Source organism: Lynx rufus, unplaced genomic scaffold (genome assembly GCF_022079265.1).
Source record: "Lynx rufus isolate CCGP_SWC_20201006 ecotype Redwood Valley unplaced genomic scaffold, mLynRuf1.p SCAF_4, whole genome shotgun sequence".
NCBI classification, from domain to species: Eukaryota; Metazoa; Chordata; class Mammalia; order Carnivora; family Felidae; genus Lynx; species Lynx rufus.
In genome coordinates this window covers 119,551,620-119,565,731 of record NW_025814856.1, presented here as the reverse complement: position 1 = coordinate 119,565,731, position 14,112 = coordinate 119,551,620, and the positions used below count along the sequence as shown (strand labels likewise).

The 14,112-nt window shown below is 52.8% G+C and overlaps 2 protein-coding genes across 2 annotated transcripts; both read left to right on the top strand.

Moving 5' to 3' along the window:
- Positions 1-1,760: 1,760 nt before the first annotated feature.
- On the top strand, positions 1,761-3,879 carry HOXA6 (homeobox A6). The gene is made up of 2 exons (XM_047096203.1): positions 1,761-2,202; positions 3,620-3,879. Exons 1-2 carry the CDS (start codon positions 1,761-1,763, stop codon positions 3,877-3,879), a joined length of 702 nt encoding a protein of 233 aa, XP_046952159.1.
- A 2,012-nt stretch (positions 3,880-5,891) lies between these two features.
- On the top strand, positions 5,892-7,720 carry HOXA5 (homeobox A5). The gene is made up of 2 exons (XM_047096058.1): positions 5,892-6,470; positions 7,455-7,720. Exons 1-2 carry the CDS (start codon positions 5,909-5,911, stop codon positions 7,703-7,705), a joined length of 813 nt encoding a protein of 270 aa, XP_046952014.1. The 5' UTR covers positions 5,892-5,908; the 3' UTR covers positions 7,706-7,720.
- Positions 7,721-14,112: the final 6,392 nt, after the last annotated feature.

Genomic DNA, 14,112 nt, shown 5'->3' with positions numbered 1-14,112 from the left:
CCCTTAGCCCAGTCCTTTCCCAGTTTTCTCCCTTTGAGGGAAGTGAGGGCAGGGGCAAAAAAAAAAATCAAAAAGCAAGGAGGAGATTAAGGAAGTCGTTGTCAGATTCCAGGAGGGCATTGCCACCCCCAAGTCCTGAACCCCATCAGCCTGCATTCATCAGAGTTTTACAGATCTTAGAAACGTCCTCCGGAAATTCAACCAAATTGTATAAATAGTCTTTCTTCAGCCTCCACAGAATTGAGGATTTTAAAGCTAATTCAAGGGTTTTACAAGCCCAACAAATACAGTTGTAAAAATGCCATTGGAAAGATATCACGTTTTACAAAATGAGATTGATCCATGTGCTGTAAAAGTCAACTATCTCCAAGGCACACCTATCAAGCAAGGGCAGCCAGGGACACGCTTTTCACCTCCTGTCTGGGAAAGGCCAGGCCTGTGACAACGGCAAAAGCAATGCAGACGATTCCTGGAGCCCGTGAGGCAACTGTTCCCGGCACTGGGGCAACTGCAACCGGCAGGCCCCCAGCAGTCCCAGGAAAGGCAGGGGAGAGGGTACACCCCAGGAAAGTGCGGGCTGTCGGGCACCCCAGAAACCAAGCACATCAATTACCCCACAGCCTTTGGGACGTCCCAGCTGCCCTCTATGCCTGGCTCGGCAGGGACCTTGGGATGCCGTGCCTCCAGAAAGAGGACAGATATTCCACATCTGGATCTGTCTCAGCTCTGAGCACTTCGGGTGTTGAGAGGACGAGTCCCAAGGGCTGGGTGAGGGGAGCAGGTTCCCCCGTTTTGCTTCGAAGCTCAGTCTCCAGGCCACTCCCCTGTAGGTCCCTTTCTTGTTGAAACCAGTGGTTTCTGGCCTCTGGATTCCTGGGTTCAAAGGCGGTACGGGGACGCACAGCTCGTGGGGTGCTTTGAGGCCAGGCGGTCGTTGGCCATTGGAGGGGAGCCCGTCTGGACTCAAAGGAGACGTGTTGTATGTGGGCGGATGGGGCTGCCAGGGGAAGACGTTTAGCCGCGATCTGGTCAGCTCGAGGTGAGCCTTCGGCTCCAGGCGGTAGCGAGGCCCAGGCCCTTGGTGGGAGTGGGAAGGAAAGAGGGAAGGGATGCACGGATTCCTAAGACGCAGGAGTGAGGAGCTGGGCGTGAAGGCCTGGTTTCTCAGGCCCCCTTCTTCAGTCCCGGAACCCGCACCCACGGGCGGGGGAGTGCAGAGGGAGGGGCACGCTCAGGGCCCTGCGGGGCGGGCAAGCCGGCCGGGAGCTAAGCCGTCGTGGTCACCGCCCCTCCCAGCGCGGGGCTGTCAGGTTTCCTGTTTGGAAAGAAAAACCAGCAAAATCCGAAAAGGCAAGAAGGGGAGGAGGAGGGAGCGGGCCTGGCGGGGCCTTTGCGGCGGCCCGGACTCTAGTGCCCCTACCCCGGCCTGATTCGCACGCCCCTGCCCGGGCCGTGCCCGCCGCTGGCGTTCGGAAAGAGAGCCGGGCCGGCTGGCTGTGCGCGCCCATTAATCTGCCGGGCGGGCGGCGGGCGGGCGGGCTGGGGGCTGTTTGTAACTTTGCTGCCTCGGTCGCCGCGGTCCCCGGGGAGCGGGCTCCAGCGCTCGCTCCCATTGGCCGCCGCCGCGTCAGCTGGTGCGATTTGCTGCTGTCGCTTTTGGCGTTCGGCCATCCAGAAACAAACCAGTTCGATGACTACTAATAGTTATAGCCAGATGTACTAATACACAACAAATCACAGTCCTGCAGAGGGGCGCGCAAATGAGTTCCTATTTTGTGAATCCCACTTTCCCCGGGAGCCTGCCCAGCGGCCAGGACTCCTTCTTGGGCCAGCTGCCCCTCTACCCGGCTGGCTATGACGCGCTGAGGCCCTTCCCGGCCTCGTACGGGGCGTCGAGCCTCCCGGACAAGACGTACACCTCACCTTGTTTCTACCAACAGTCCAACTCGGTCCTGGCCTGCAACCGGGCGTCCTACGAGTACGGGGCCTCGTGTTTCTATTCTGATAAGGACCTCAGTGGCGCCTCGCCCTCAGGCAGTGGCAAGCAGAGGGGCCCCGGGGACTACCTGCACTTTTCTCCCGAGCAGCAGTACAAACCCGACAGCAGCAGCGTGCCGGGCAAAGCCCTCCATGACGAAGGCACCGACCGGAAGTACACGAGCCCTGTTTACCCCTGGATGCAGCGGATGAACTCCTGCGCGGGTAAGGCATTTCCCCGCAGCCCCCCCAAGAGAGTGGAGGGAGAGGGGGAAGGGGGCAGGGAAAGAAGGAAGGAAGGAGGAGACGGAAATTAGAAAGAGGAAATGGAAAGAAAGGAGGAAAGAATGAACAAAGTTTCTTTGGCTTTTTTAAGAGATTAAAGAAAAAGAAAGAAAAAAGAAAACTAACCCATTCCCACTGAGGCAATCAAGCTGTGGCAGAGTGAAGGCACGGCACTGGTGTCCATGTAAGGTGACACCCTAGGGGATCGAGAGGGGTCACTGCCACCCTACGTGAGACCCTGTGACAGGGGCAACCTGAACAGAGAGTGAGGCTGGAGGGGAGGGAGTGCCTGCCCACACTTCCCCCTGGAAACACCCTGCACAGATCCCCAAGTAGAAGATGGCCTTCTGCACCCATCACTGATCATTCCCCTTCACCCCCAATCCCTCTCCTTTCTGCCCTTCAAAACCCCATGTAGTTAGAGGCTCTCACTTGGCCTCTTCTAGTGTCTCCCCAAAGCCTTGGAGGGCCACATCCCCAGCCTCAGGATTTTTTTTTCCTCTTTCTCCTCCCTTCCCTCCTCCCCCTTCCACTCAACTGCTCACTCTTAGCCAACTTCTGCCTCCTTTTGAGGCCCTGCCTGAGTCTCACACACCCAGCCTGGAGGGAGCCCCCCAACCTTGGGTTCCTTTGGCACCAGAACAGATAGCCCATCACAGTCCTACATTTCCAGAAACCCCAGATGGCCCATAGCTCCATCCCTTTGCCTCTGGTTTCCAAAAACTCAACAGAGAATCCTAGGACAGAACCCAGTGCAGATTTTTAAGCTTCTAGTGTTTTGCTTTAAAAGCCTTGTGCTGTTTTGTTTTGTTTTTTTTTTTTTCCAAAGGAGCTCTGCATTTTGCAGAAGGGCCATACAATTTGGGGGCGTTTGCAAAGATTTGAGAGGGCTGACCAGTTTTCATTTTCCAAAAAACATGTTGAGTCCTGACGTGTCTGGCCACAGTAACACCTTCACAGAGATTCGTGTGTGAGTTCCGAGTGTCTACCCTACTCACAGGGCTCCACACCCATCACTTCCAGACACAAGCTCTGCACCCCCACAAAAACACGACCCAGGTACCCTGAATTAAGAATGCTCATTCTATTCTTTTTGCCTGTAATGGTTTTCTTGCAGAGCAGATTTTTCAAAAACAGTAAGTTCTCACTTCAGGTTGTCTTAGGTGGAAAACATCTCGCTTGGTATGAAATAATCTTCTCCCATCCTTCCCGCTTTCGGCCTTAGACACAGCGAAAGAGGCTGGAGTGGAGAGGGGTGGTTTCCAGCTTAGAGGCCAGGGGCGCGGGGCGCGGGTCTGACTGGTTCGGCGGCCGGGATCCTCCTGGCTCACTGGCGCCCGGCCATTTCTGCCCGCAGGTGCCGTGTATGGAAGTCACGGGCGCCGAGGCCGCCAGACCTACACGCGCTACCAGACGCTGGAGCTGGAGAAGGAGTTCCACTTCAACCGCTACCTGACGCGGCGCCGCCGCATTGAGATCGCCAACGCGCTCTGCCTCACCGAGCGCCAGATCAAGATCTGGTTCCAGAACCGCCGCATGAAGTGGAAAAAGGAAAATAAACTCATCAATTCCACACAGCCCAGCGGGGAGGACGCTGAGGCAAAGGCGGGCGAGTAGACGCCTGGGCAGGGACCAGGCCAGCACCGCAACCTCCCTCGGCTTTGCCCCCTTGCCTTCGCCTGCTCCCCAACTTTTCTCCCCCGCCTGCCCCCATCCGGGGGGCTTCTGCAGCTTCAGGGGAGCCGGGAGCTTTGCAAACGCCTGAGCATTTATTTCTCACACACACACAAAATCCCACACACAGCCAATCTCAGCGGTGGAGCGGGGCGCACTGCACACACGGTCCCGCTCTCCAAGGCTGCCCTAGCCGGCTTCGGATCCCAGGGCGCGCCCCGAATTCGTCCCCGGCTCTTGTGCTAGCGCCTTTGCGCGCCCCTGAGCTCGGGACGCGGGGTTGCTGGAGAGGAAAGAATCTGGGCCGAGCCCCTTTTGGTGCCTGGGCGTTTTCGCCTCGGTCCCTCGCCACCAAGTCCCGGAGGGCACCACCAAATCGACTCCGGCCACTGGAAAGAGGGGGCATAAAGGCTGGGGCCCCAGCACTTTGGTGGCATCCCAGGCCGCCCCTAGACAGGAAGAAGCGTGAGGAACAAAGGGGGCCCTGAGACAGCCTTGTCTCTCGGCCCCGCGCGCGACCGTCCGTGGAAGAGAAGCAGCCTCAGCTGAGCCGACCCAACCTGAGCGCGGGTGGAACTTTACAGCCCCGGGAGAGACTGGGCTCCCGAAGTCTCCAGCTCCGGATCCCGGATCCCCGCCTCCGACAGTGCCTGCGCAGCCACCAGAGAGTAGCTTTCAGGACTTAAGGAGGGGGCCCAGGGCCATGGGAACGGCAAGAGTCCTGGTTTCCAAATGTGCCAGGGGTGCCTGCGACTGTCAGCCTCCAGCGGGAAGTACCCTCCATGCCTTTCGGCTACATTCGTGATTCACTTTCGTCTTTCAGGACCCAGGAAAATAACTACGAAGATCCTAGGCACTAACACGAAATGCTTCCATTAGCACCCTCATTTTACTCCTGGAGATCTAAGCAAGACCCTAATAACTCGGCCCACGGATTCCCAGCCCCCAAACAGCTTCTGTGGCTGCGGGGAGCCTGGGCCCACTCGCTGGGTTCACCGAGAACCCTCCGAATTGGGGCCCGGCTGGCTCGAGGAAAGGGACCTGGTGGTGAAGATTCTCCAGGCTGGATACTTAAAGCAAATCAAATAGCGAACTAATGACACGAAAACCATATTTGCACGAAAGAAAAATCGACTCCGGTTATAAAAGTGTATGGAATTTGACCTCGCCTCGGAGAAACACTACACAAAAGCTATCTTTAATAGACGCCTGTCATTTAAGAGCGGCAGGGACACTGTCCCTCATGCACTCACACAAAAAAAACAGAGCCGTAATTGTAGCTGCTGCTGCGGGCAGGATTTATTTCTCCAATTGGCTAAATGGCCTCCCCCCTTCCCCGAAGGTGATATCTGTATTTTCAAATTTCAGAGCTGCCGGCACGACGGGCAAAACCGACCCCAACCTCAACACAAAAATAAGAGGGGCTGCACAGCGGGGAAATAAAGTTGTTGTAAATAAAATCCAAGTCACCGTCTCCCCCCAATCCTCTGCATCCTCGCCGGGCGCGCGATCGGCAGCTGACGGCCTCACAATTGGTACATCCTAATGGAACTGCGAGGGAAATGCAATAATTTTGCCATAATGGGCTGTAACCTCAATTCGACCCCGGCCCTTGCAGCCCTCGGTCGGAAGCGGAGCGATGCGCCCTGCCTCCAGCGGGTGGCGCTCGAGTCCGACTGAACGGCGGCGGCGGGTGGCGGGCACGCGCCTGGGGCGCGCGCGCCACCCCTCTTGCCTCCACCCAACTCCCCCATTAGTGCACGAGTTTACCTCTAGAGGTCATCAGGCAGGATTTACGACTGGACAACAAAAGCACGTGATTCGAAGTCGTACCCCATATTTGGGTGCCTACGTAGGAGGGAACCAAGTACATGTCCCAGTCATTTCCATAATTCATCATAAATTGTGCAAGGGTGCTATAGACGCACAAACGACCGCGAGCCACAAATCAAGCACACATATCAAAAAACAAATGAGCTCTTATTTTGTAAACTCATTTTGCGGTCGCTATCCAAATGGCCCGGACTACCAGTTGCATAATTATGGAGATCATAGTTCCGTGAGCGAGCAATTCAGGGACTCGGCGAGCATGCACTCCGGCAGGTACGGCTACGGCTACAATGGCATGGATCTCAGCGTCGGCCGCTCCGGCTCCGGCCACTTTGGCTCCGGGGAGCGCGCCCGCAGCTACGCGGCCGGCGCCAGCGCGGCGCCTGCCGAGCCCAGGTACAGCCAGCCGGCCACGTCCACGCACTCGCCTCCGCCCGACCCGCTGCCCTGCTCCGCCGTGGCCCCCTCGCCCGGCAGCGACAGCCACCACGGCGGGAAAAACTCCCTGGGCAACTCCAGCGGCGCCTCGGCCAACGCCGGCAGCACCCACATCAGCAGCAGAGAGGGGGTTGGCACGGCGTCCGGAGCCGAGGAGGACGCCCCCGCCAGCAGCGAGCAGGCGAGCGCGCAGAGCGAGCCGAGCCCGGCGCCGCCCGCCCAACCCCAGATCTACCCCTGGATGCGCAAGCTGCACATAAGTCATGGTAAAGCCAGCCTTTTTCTAAATCCACGCGGCCGCGGGGGCGCGGCTTTCGGTCCCCCCTCTCTCCTTTACCGCCCTCTCTCCCCATCTCTCTCCTGGTCTCGCCTCTCCCAGCCCTGTGGAGTCTCTCCCCGCCGTTCTCCTTCCCGTGCTTCCCTCCTTTCACCTTCTCTTCTCTGCAGCGCCCAGCGCTCGCAAATGGGGAGGGGGGTGGTGGAGAAGGGCCGCTGGCCAAGCAAGTTTAGACGGTGCAACGGGGGGAAAAGGAAAAATGCCATATCGAACCCCAGCGCCTCGGAACGCGCTCCCGGGTCAAGCCAGCCGAGCAGGGCGCAGAGAGGTAGAGGATGGCAGTAGGGGCCGTGAATCGGGCTTGTCAGGACGGATAATTTATGAGGAGGGCTACGCTGGGGAAACAGCGTTACTAATTAGAGTCCCCGAAAAGGGGCTTGGGGGGGAATAATCGAGGCGAGAGCCGGCGGGATTCTGAAGTTTGGGAGCAGAAGGGACAGCAGGAAAGGGAAGAAAAAGAAAGCAGGCGCCCCAAGCGTGCAGGCTGGAACAGAAGGCGGCTCGCGGGGCTGGAACTTTAAGGGAGGGTGACCTGGAGGCCACTTGGACGCTCAGGAAAGGGCCTGGCTTCCGTGGGTTTCTGAGAGGTGGGCTGCCTGGGAGGGCTGTTCCCCGCCTCGGGGTGCCAGGGGCAGGGCCAGAGGGCAGGAGAGGGGTGAAGGAAAGCCGGGCGATCCTTCGGGACGCGGCTCCAGCCTCAGATGGGCCGATTGTTCCCAGAGTCCAAATTGTATTGTTTTCTCTCTAGAAAGGAAGAGGGAAGGAAATTCGGGAGGGGTGGGCGGGTGAGGAGAGAGGACTTGTTGAGCTTTTTCTCCCCTGTTCCTTGCTCAGGAGCCCTGGCTCGTCCAGCTGACTTGGGTAACCAGGGGCTGAGGAGTTGGTGGCTAAATCGCTGACTTTTCTGTTGCAGACAACATAGGCGGCCCGGAAGGCAAAAGGGCCCGGACGGCCTACACGCGCTACCAGACCCTGGAGCTGGAGAAGGAGTTCCACTTCAACCGCTACCTGACCCGCCGAAGAAGGATTGAAATAGCACATGCTCTTTGCCTCTCCGAGAGACAAATTAAAATCTGGTTCCAAAACCGGAGAATGAAGTGGAAAAAAGATAATAAGCTGAAAAGCATGAGCATGGCGGCGGCGGGAGGGGCCTTCCGCCCCTGAGTATTTGAGCGTTTAAAGTACTGAGCAGTATTAGCGGATCCCGCGTAGTGTCAGTACTAAGGTGACTTTCTGAAACTCCCTTGTGTTCCTTCTGTGAAGAAGCCCTGTTCTTGTTGCCCTAATTCATCTTTTAATCATGAGCCTGTTTATTGCCATTATAGCGCCTGTATAAGTAGATCTGCTTTCTGTTCATCTCTTTGTCCTGAATGGCTTTGTCTTGAAAAAAAAAATAGATGTTTTAACTTATTTATATGAAGCAAGCTGTGTTACTTGAAGTAACTATAACAAAAAAAAAAAGAGGAAAAAAAACACACAAAAAAGTCCCCCTTCAACCTCGTTTAGTGCCAATGTTGTGTTGCACTCCAGTTGTTTAACTGTGCATGTGAGTGGAAGTGTTCCTGTCTCAATAGCTCCAAGCTGTTAAAGATATTTTTATTCAAACTACCTATATTCCTTGTGTAATTAATGCTGTTGTAGAGGTGACTTGATGAGACACAAGTTAACTTGTTTGACGTGTAGTGACTAGTGACTCTGTGACGAAAACTGTGACTCCAAGCGGTGTGTCCCTGCGTGCCTTTGTAGGACCCTTTGCACGAACTCTGGAAGTGGCTCTTATAAGCGCAGCTTCAGTGATGTATGTTTTTGTGAACAAAGTTACAAATATTGTCCGAGTCTGGCTGTTTAAGCAAACTGTGATCAGCTTTTTTTTTTTTTTTTTGTATTTGTTTTTAAGGAAAAAATACTGACTGGAAACAAAAAAATAAACTTTCTATTGTAAGTTCTCTTGGTCTGGTTTGTGCCAAATAGCAAGCGGCTCTTTCTGTTCTTCCGTCTGTCTGTCCAGTGCTGGAAGGCAGGGAGTCTGAGGCTACCTGAGCAGCCTGCCTGTGAAGGAGACCTCAGACCAACACCCTGACCCGCGACCTCCCTAACTCTGACCCATCAGAGTGCAGGGCAGAAGGTGGAAACGCTGTAGGTGGTTCTCAAGCCTGAGTCCGACCTGCCCATCTCTGAGGAAACCAAGTTAACTCGCTGGGTACAAAAAAGAGGAAGAGAGAGAAAGGAGCAAAGCACAGGGCTTTGTTAACAGCCCTCAGGGCCCACACTGATGCTGCCTCTTTCCTGAGGTCACATCCTAGGCCTCCACTTGCTGAAGAGGCTGCTGTGCCACATTGTGGCCCCCAAACCCTCTGCCTCTGACCCACCCAGGCACCCCTTCCCATTCCTCACCCTGAGCCCGGTTGGCTTCTTTTGCTACAATTAATTTGCTACAAATGGAAGGTACTTACCCCATCCTAGCTCGATTGGGAAACTCCTCAGGGCAGCTAAAGCGCAACTAGAGATTTGCACATTTACCGACTGCTTACACTGATGCCGTCTTTCCTTTTAAAAGTTATAAAACAGTAAACTTTATAAGCCCCAGTTCCGGCTATATGACATTTGGGTGCCAAATGAATAGGGTTTTGTCTATGAATTAGATCGTAAAATCATCCATAGCACAGACAGATCGGCTCACTGGCTATAAAACGTCACGTGGGGCCATTAAAGTAAGTTTTATGGTTTTGGGGAGTTGACATCCAACATTATATACCACATAACATATAATCTCACTGACGCTGGACTCCATTTGACTCTTTTGCAGGCTACGTGTGCCGCCTGGTCATTCAAATTGTCAATTTTAGGTCCAGAAGTGTCCAAACCACAAGTTCTCAAAACTCTCTGAAAAATGGCTCCCTCCGAGTTAAGGTAAGCTTGCCTCCTGAGCGCTTTCAAGTTTATTTGTACTCTGAAAACTTTCTTCCTCGATCTCCTTCCCTCCCTCCCTTCCTCCCTCCCTCCCTCTCTCTCTCTCTCTCTCTCTCTCTCTCTCTCTGTGGTTCAGTAACTCGGAGGTTGCCTCTGAATTCAAAAGGGCAGAGCCAACTCTTCCTCTGCCCACAAGAGCAGCGCCAGGAGCCAGCTCTGCGGAGGCACCCCGGTGAAAAGCGCCTGTGGCCGCCGCGTCCCCAGGCCTAACTTTAATTGCTGCACCAGCGCGAATGTTAATGACTTCCGCTGCTCTCGCCGGCGCAAAAGATGATTTTTGTGTGCGAATGGGCCTGTGTGGGGGGACTTGGCGTGGCCGCCCCCCGTTCCGGGGCTGGCGGGGCTGCCTCTTCGGGGGGTAGCGGAGCCCTAGGGTGGGGGCTGGGAGACTGTGGGGCGCCGGCCGCGGGCGCCAAGGGCCGCGCTGCGCTGGGGAGTGCTTGGAGTTTGAAAGAAAGGCCCGGGCTGGGCCGAGGCGGACTCTGGCGGGATTCCTTACGGGGCTGTGGCAATATGTCTTCGCGGGCCGGGGTCATTTGGCAGCACTGAATTGAGGCGGCTGCCTTCGGGGCCGAGTTTCAGGCTGGCTCGGGAGAGCCGGAGGGTGGCAGAGGCCGGCGAGGCGCCGGCCGCACCTCCAGGCTGGGCCCCTGGGTTGCCAGGCCGAGCCCAGGACGCCGGGGACCGCGGGTCCCCACCTGGGGGTGGGGGGTGGGGGGGGGGAAGGGCTCACCACCCCCTCCCCCGCACCCGGGACCAGGCCCTGAACCTTGTTTGCCTGCACGTTCTTTTTATTTCGGTGGGACTGTTCTCACCCGCCTGTGAGTCTGAAGCAATAAACTTTATGGCCGGATTTAACTTTAGTCTTTGAATCCCCAGGCTAAATGAAAGGAGTTAAAGCGCTTTCTTTTCTTCCGCCTTCCCTTTCTTCTCGCTCTCTCCTTTCCTTTTCCTCTCCTCCTTTGTAGAATTAAAACATGCAGGCACAGGACGCTCAAAAGGCAACTTAGGGATCCCCCTAGATAACACTAAAGATTAGAGAAATTTACTCCCCCTCAACATACAGACAAACTCTCTCTTCCAAACTGTGCCCTAAAGTTTGAGGGGAAGTCGAGGTGTCTTCAATGCCCAACTTAAAAGTCCCCAGAGCCATTAGGTTGTTTTTCCTGACACATCATAAAGGGTAGTTTAGAGAAGAAATTGGTCGTTTGTCAGTAGGAGATTTCCGCCTTTCTTTTGTTAGCTGCTCTTTCTGTTTGATCCCAGGAAATTTACATAATCTATGATTTCCAAAACAGTTCCCAATATTGCACCACCACGAAGTAAGGTGAAGTAAATTTTTCCTGGGTACAATTCCAACTTGGCCTCAGCCACCACCCCCTCTGGCCCCAAACCCTCACATTCTTCAGTGACAAAGTGACTGGGGATGCTGTGGCCTGTCCTGGGGTCTTTCTCTGGATGGATACCCACAAGGGACCTTGCAGATTTCCCCCATTCCCTGGAAGAATTAAGCCAAATTCTCCAACTCAGAAGTGAAACAAACAAACAAAAAATTAGGACCTTCTGTCTCTTTAGGAGCTGGATAGTTTTCTCAAGTGCTAATTGCTAAAGATATTTGCTAAGGGCTTAAAGTGAAAAGATTTCAAGTGCAGTTTTGGAATTTCAACAAACTTTATTGTGCAGACACTCAACATAAGTCCAACAGTTGTCCCCAAAGTCAGAGGCCCAAAAACAAACCTGGGAAGTTTTTTGAAAAATCAAAACCCTCCCACAAGTCCCACTTCTCTGAACCAGTGGCAAGGCAAATCCCTGAAGTCATCTTGCATGACCTGTGAAAAGACTGGCATTGCAGCGCTCAGTGTCCGCATCTTAGTGGGAACTAGAATGTGAACTCTCTTTGCCTTCTCTTTTGTTATTTTGTGTGTCTCTGAGAATTCTGGAGTTTTTGTTTTGCTGCTCTGAGTTTTGGGTTCTTTCTTGGAAAATATTGGGTTAAGGTTTTATTTTAGTTACTCATTTGGTGATCTTGGTTGAGTGATTTCTTGGTGACTAAAATTAGTAGCAGAAAAGAGTGATAGGACTTCTGGCAGGTTCATTTGAGTAGCTTGCCTGGAGGAAGCGTCCACATCACCTCCGTGGCCACATCTCACCCTGGGGTGTGGGGGTGGGCAGAAAGGCTATTGGACCGATATCCAGCATTACCCAATATAGACAATCTTCCCCCTGAGTTAAAAAAAAAATACAGCCTATAAATACGGTCAGCTTGCTTATTTCTGTCTGTTGTAATCTTTATAAAACTTCAGAGTTTCTAAGAGAGCAGGTTAACTCACATGGAGTTAAATGACTTTAAAAACATACAGCATCCAATCAGACCTATGTGAGTGTTATTGGAGAATTTTTTTCTTCCTATTTTCATAGGAAGCATAGTAAAGAGGATGGCTTGTTACCTGCTCATTTTGTAGGTAAGGTATTTCTTCTTGTACATTCTTTGGAGTTGTTTTTGCAGAGGAACTTACTTAGAAGAAAAAAAAAAATCTCTGTCATTAAGGTCTTTATGAAGACATCCAGCCTTAGCCGGTGGCAGAAATGTCTGTCTGTGCTCCTCATCTTGTAAGAGGAGAAGGTGTTCAGTATATGCAGGGCCTCGTTTGTTTCTACAAGCTGAAGAGACAATATTTCCTGAACTATAAATATAATAGGAAGCTTCTGGTCACACTTACTTAGGGGTTTGTAAGGGTTTCCATGGTCTGATTTCACAACATTATGCCGAGGTTCCTTCTCTCCAGCTCTTTCCCCTGCTTCGTTGTTGGCGGCTCTGGGAGAGCAAGAAGAATTTTCTACCAGAAACAGAGTCATGTTCATTTGTTGAGATGTGAAGAGTATTATAGCCAAACAATTAGTGAGGGGGGAGCAAATTACATCCTGAAAGATGGGCTATTAAAGAGGAAAACAATCCTTTTAGCTTAAAAGTTGCCCTTCGAAGCCTCTCCCCTGCCTTAGCTCCAGAGTCTGTCCCGAGGTTCTTCTACCATGGAGAGTGCAGAATGTTGTGGGTTCCATCCCTTTGGCTTCTAAGGCAGAATTTCTTTCTAGTCAATGACAGAACTATAAACGGGGCTTCCAGACGGGGCTGAGGGGGTCAGCCTAGGTTCCCACCCACATAGGAGAGGGGACCCACAGTGCTGACCATTCTAACCCCCAGAAGTGAAGATATGCCTAGGTCTGTTTTGTTTGGTGTTTTTTCACAAAGGAAGCTGTCCCTCCACCAGGTCCCCTCCCCACAAACCAGTCTTTTCAATAATAATATTTGTTATGAAGGTTATTGGGTAATTATTGCGATTTTGTGAAGCAGCCCTTGCTGGAGGTGAAGTCTGTCATCGCCTAACAAATGACGCTCGTGCAGTTCACTGCCGGGTTAAGTAAATGCAGAGAAGATAAATCTGCACACCCTAGGAATCGCCAGCAGAGCACGCTTTAGTACAAGTTCACAGTCAACTCGCCTGCCTGGGCCAGCTCTCCCAACAATTAGGGCTGCGTCTTTATTTTTAAATAAAGGGGGGAAAAATGCCTCCGGTTCCCACTGCCTGCTTTCTCCCCATCCTCTATTTTCTTTCACTTTTTTCAAGGTTCCACCGTCCTATTCCAAATTTTCCCTGTAAATGTGATGATGAGTGATTTTAAAAACAATCTCACTCCTATTTAAGTGCTGACAAGAAGAGGTAGGAGGCTGATTTGACAGGGAATACAGTGACAAACACAAAAATATCCAATCCACCCTCTCAATCCAAAAGGTAGCGGCAGAAGCAGGGTGTCCTGGGAGGGGGGAACCCTGCCCCCTGAAAGAAGAGGCACAGCTTTGTGTATCTTTGTGGTTAGTGCGTTGCAACTGCGGGTCAAAAAGTTGAGGGTCAAAAGTTTATGTTGTGCAGCACTCTTAGTCATCTGCCCAGACAGAGTTTGATGTCAATGTTAGAGCCGCGATCTTGACTATCAGCACAAAAGATAAAATGGCTCGGAGTGACGCGTGTATCATGGTATGGACTCCAGGTGAACCCTAGTGGTTGAATGACCTCAATTACGGAGGAAAGGATAGAAAATTCCTCTTTTCAAGAGTAATACGTGCTGTATTTCATCTTGAATTATCGCTCCCATTCTGAGGGAATAGCAGCAGGTAAATAGGCATAGATGACTGAAGCACCGACACCTCAGATGTTGGGGAACCAGGAGGCTGTTTGTGGGTTTGTCACAAAATTAAAAAGCTCAGAACTCATCAGTGGATCTTTAAGAAATAATGTAGCAAGTCTCCAATGTTTCACCATACCTTCAAAAGCAAGAGAACGGCGCAGGAAACTTCCTTTATTTGAAAATTGTTATTTTGATTGGCCAGCCTCTTTTTCTTTTTCATTCATACAATGGTCCCGATAGTGTGTGAGGACAAGGGCAAGCATAGGCACTCCTTGCAAAATGTATTCTTTGCAGTTTTCAAACACAGAATGGTTTTTGTGAAACCGCCACCCACTAGTCGCAAAGAGTTCTCAGAGCTGGGAAGGGGAGGAAAGAAGTGGAAATGCTCCTCGAAGGGCAGGATTCTTCCACCTTCC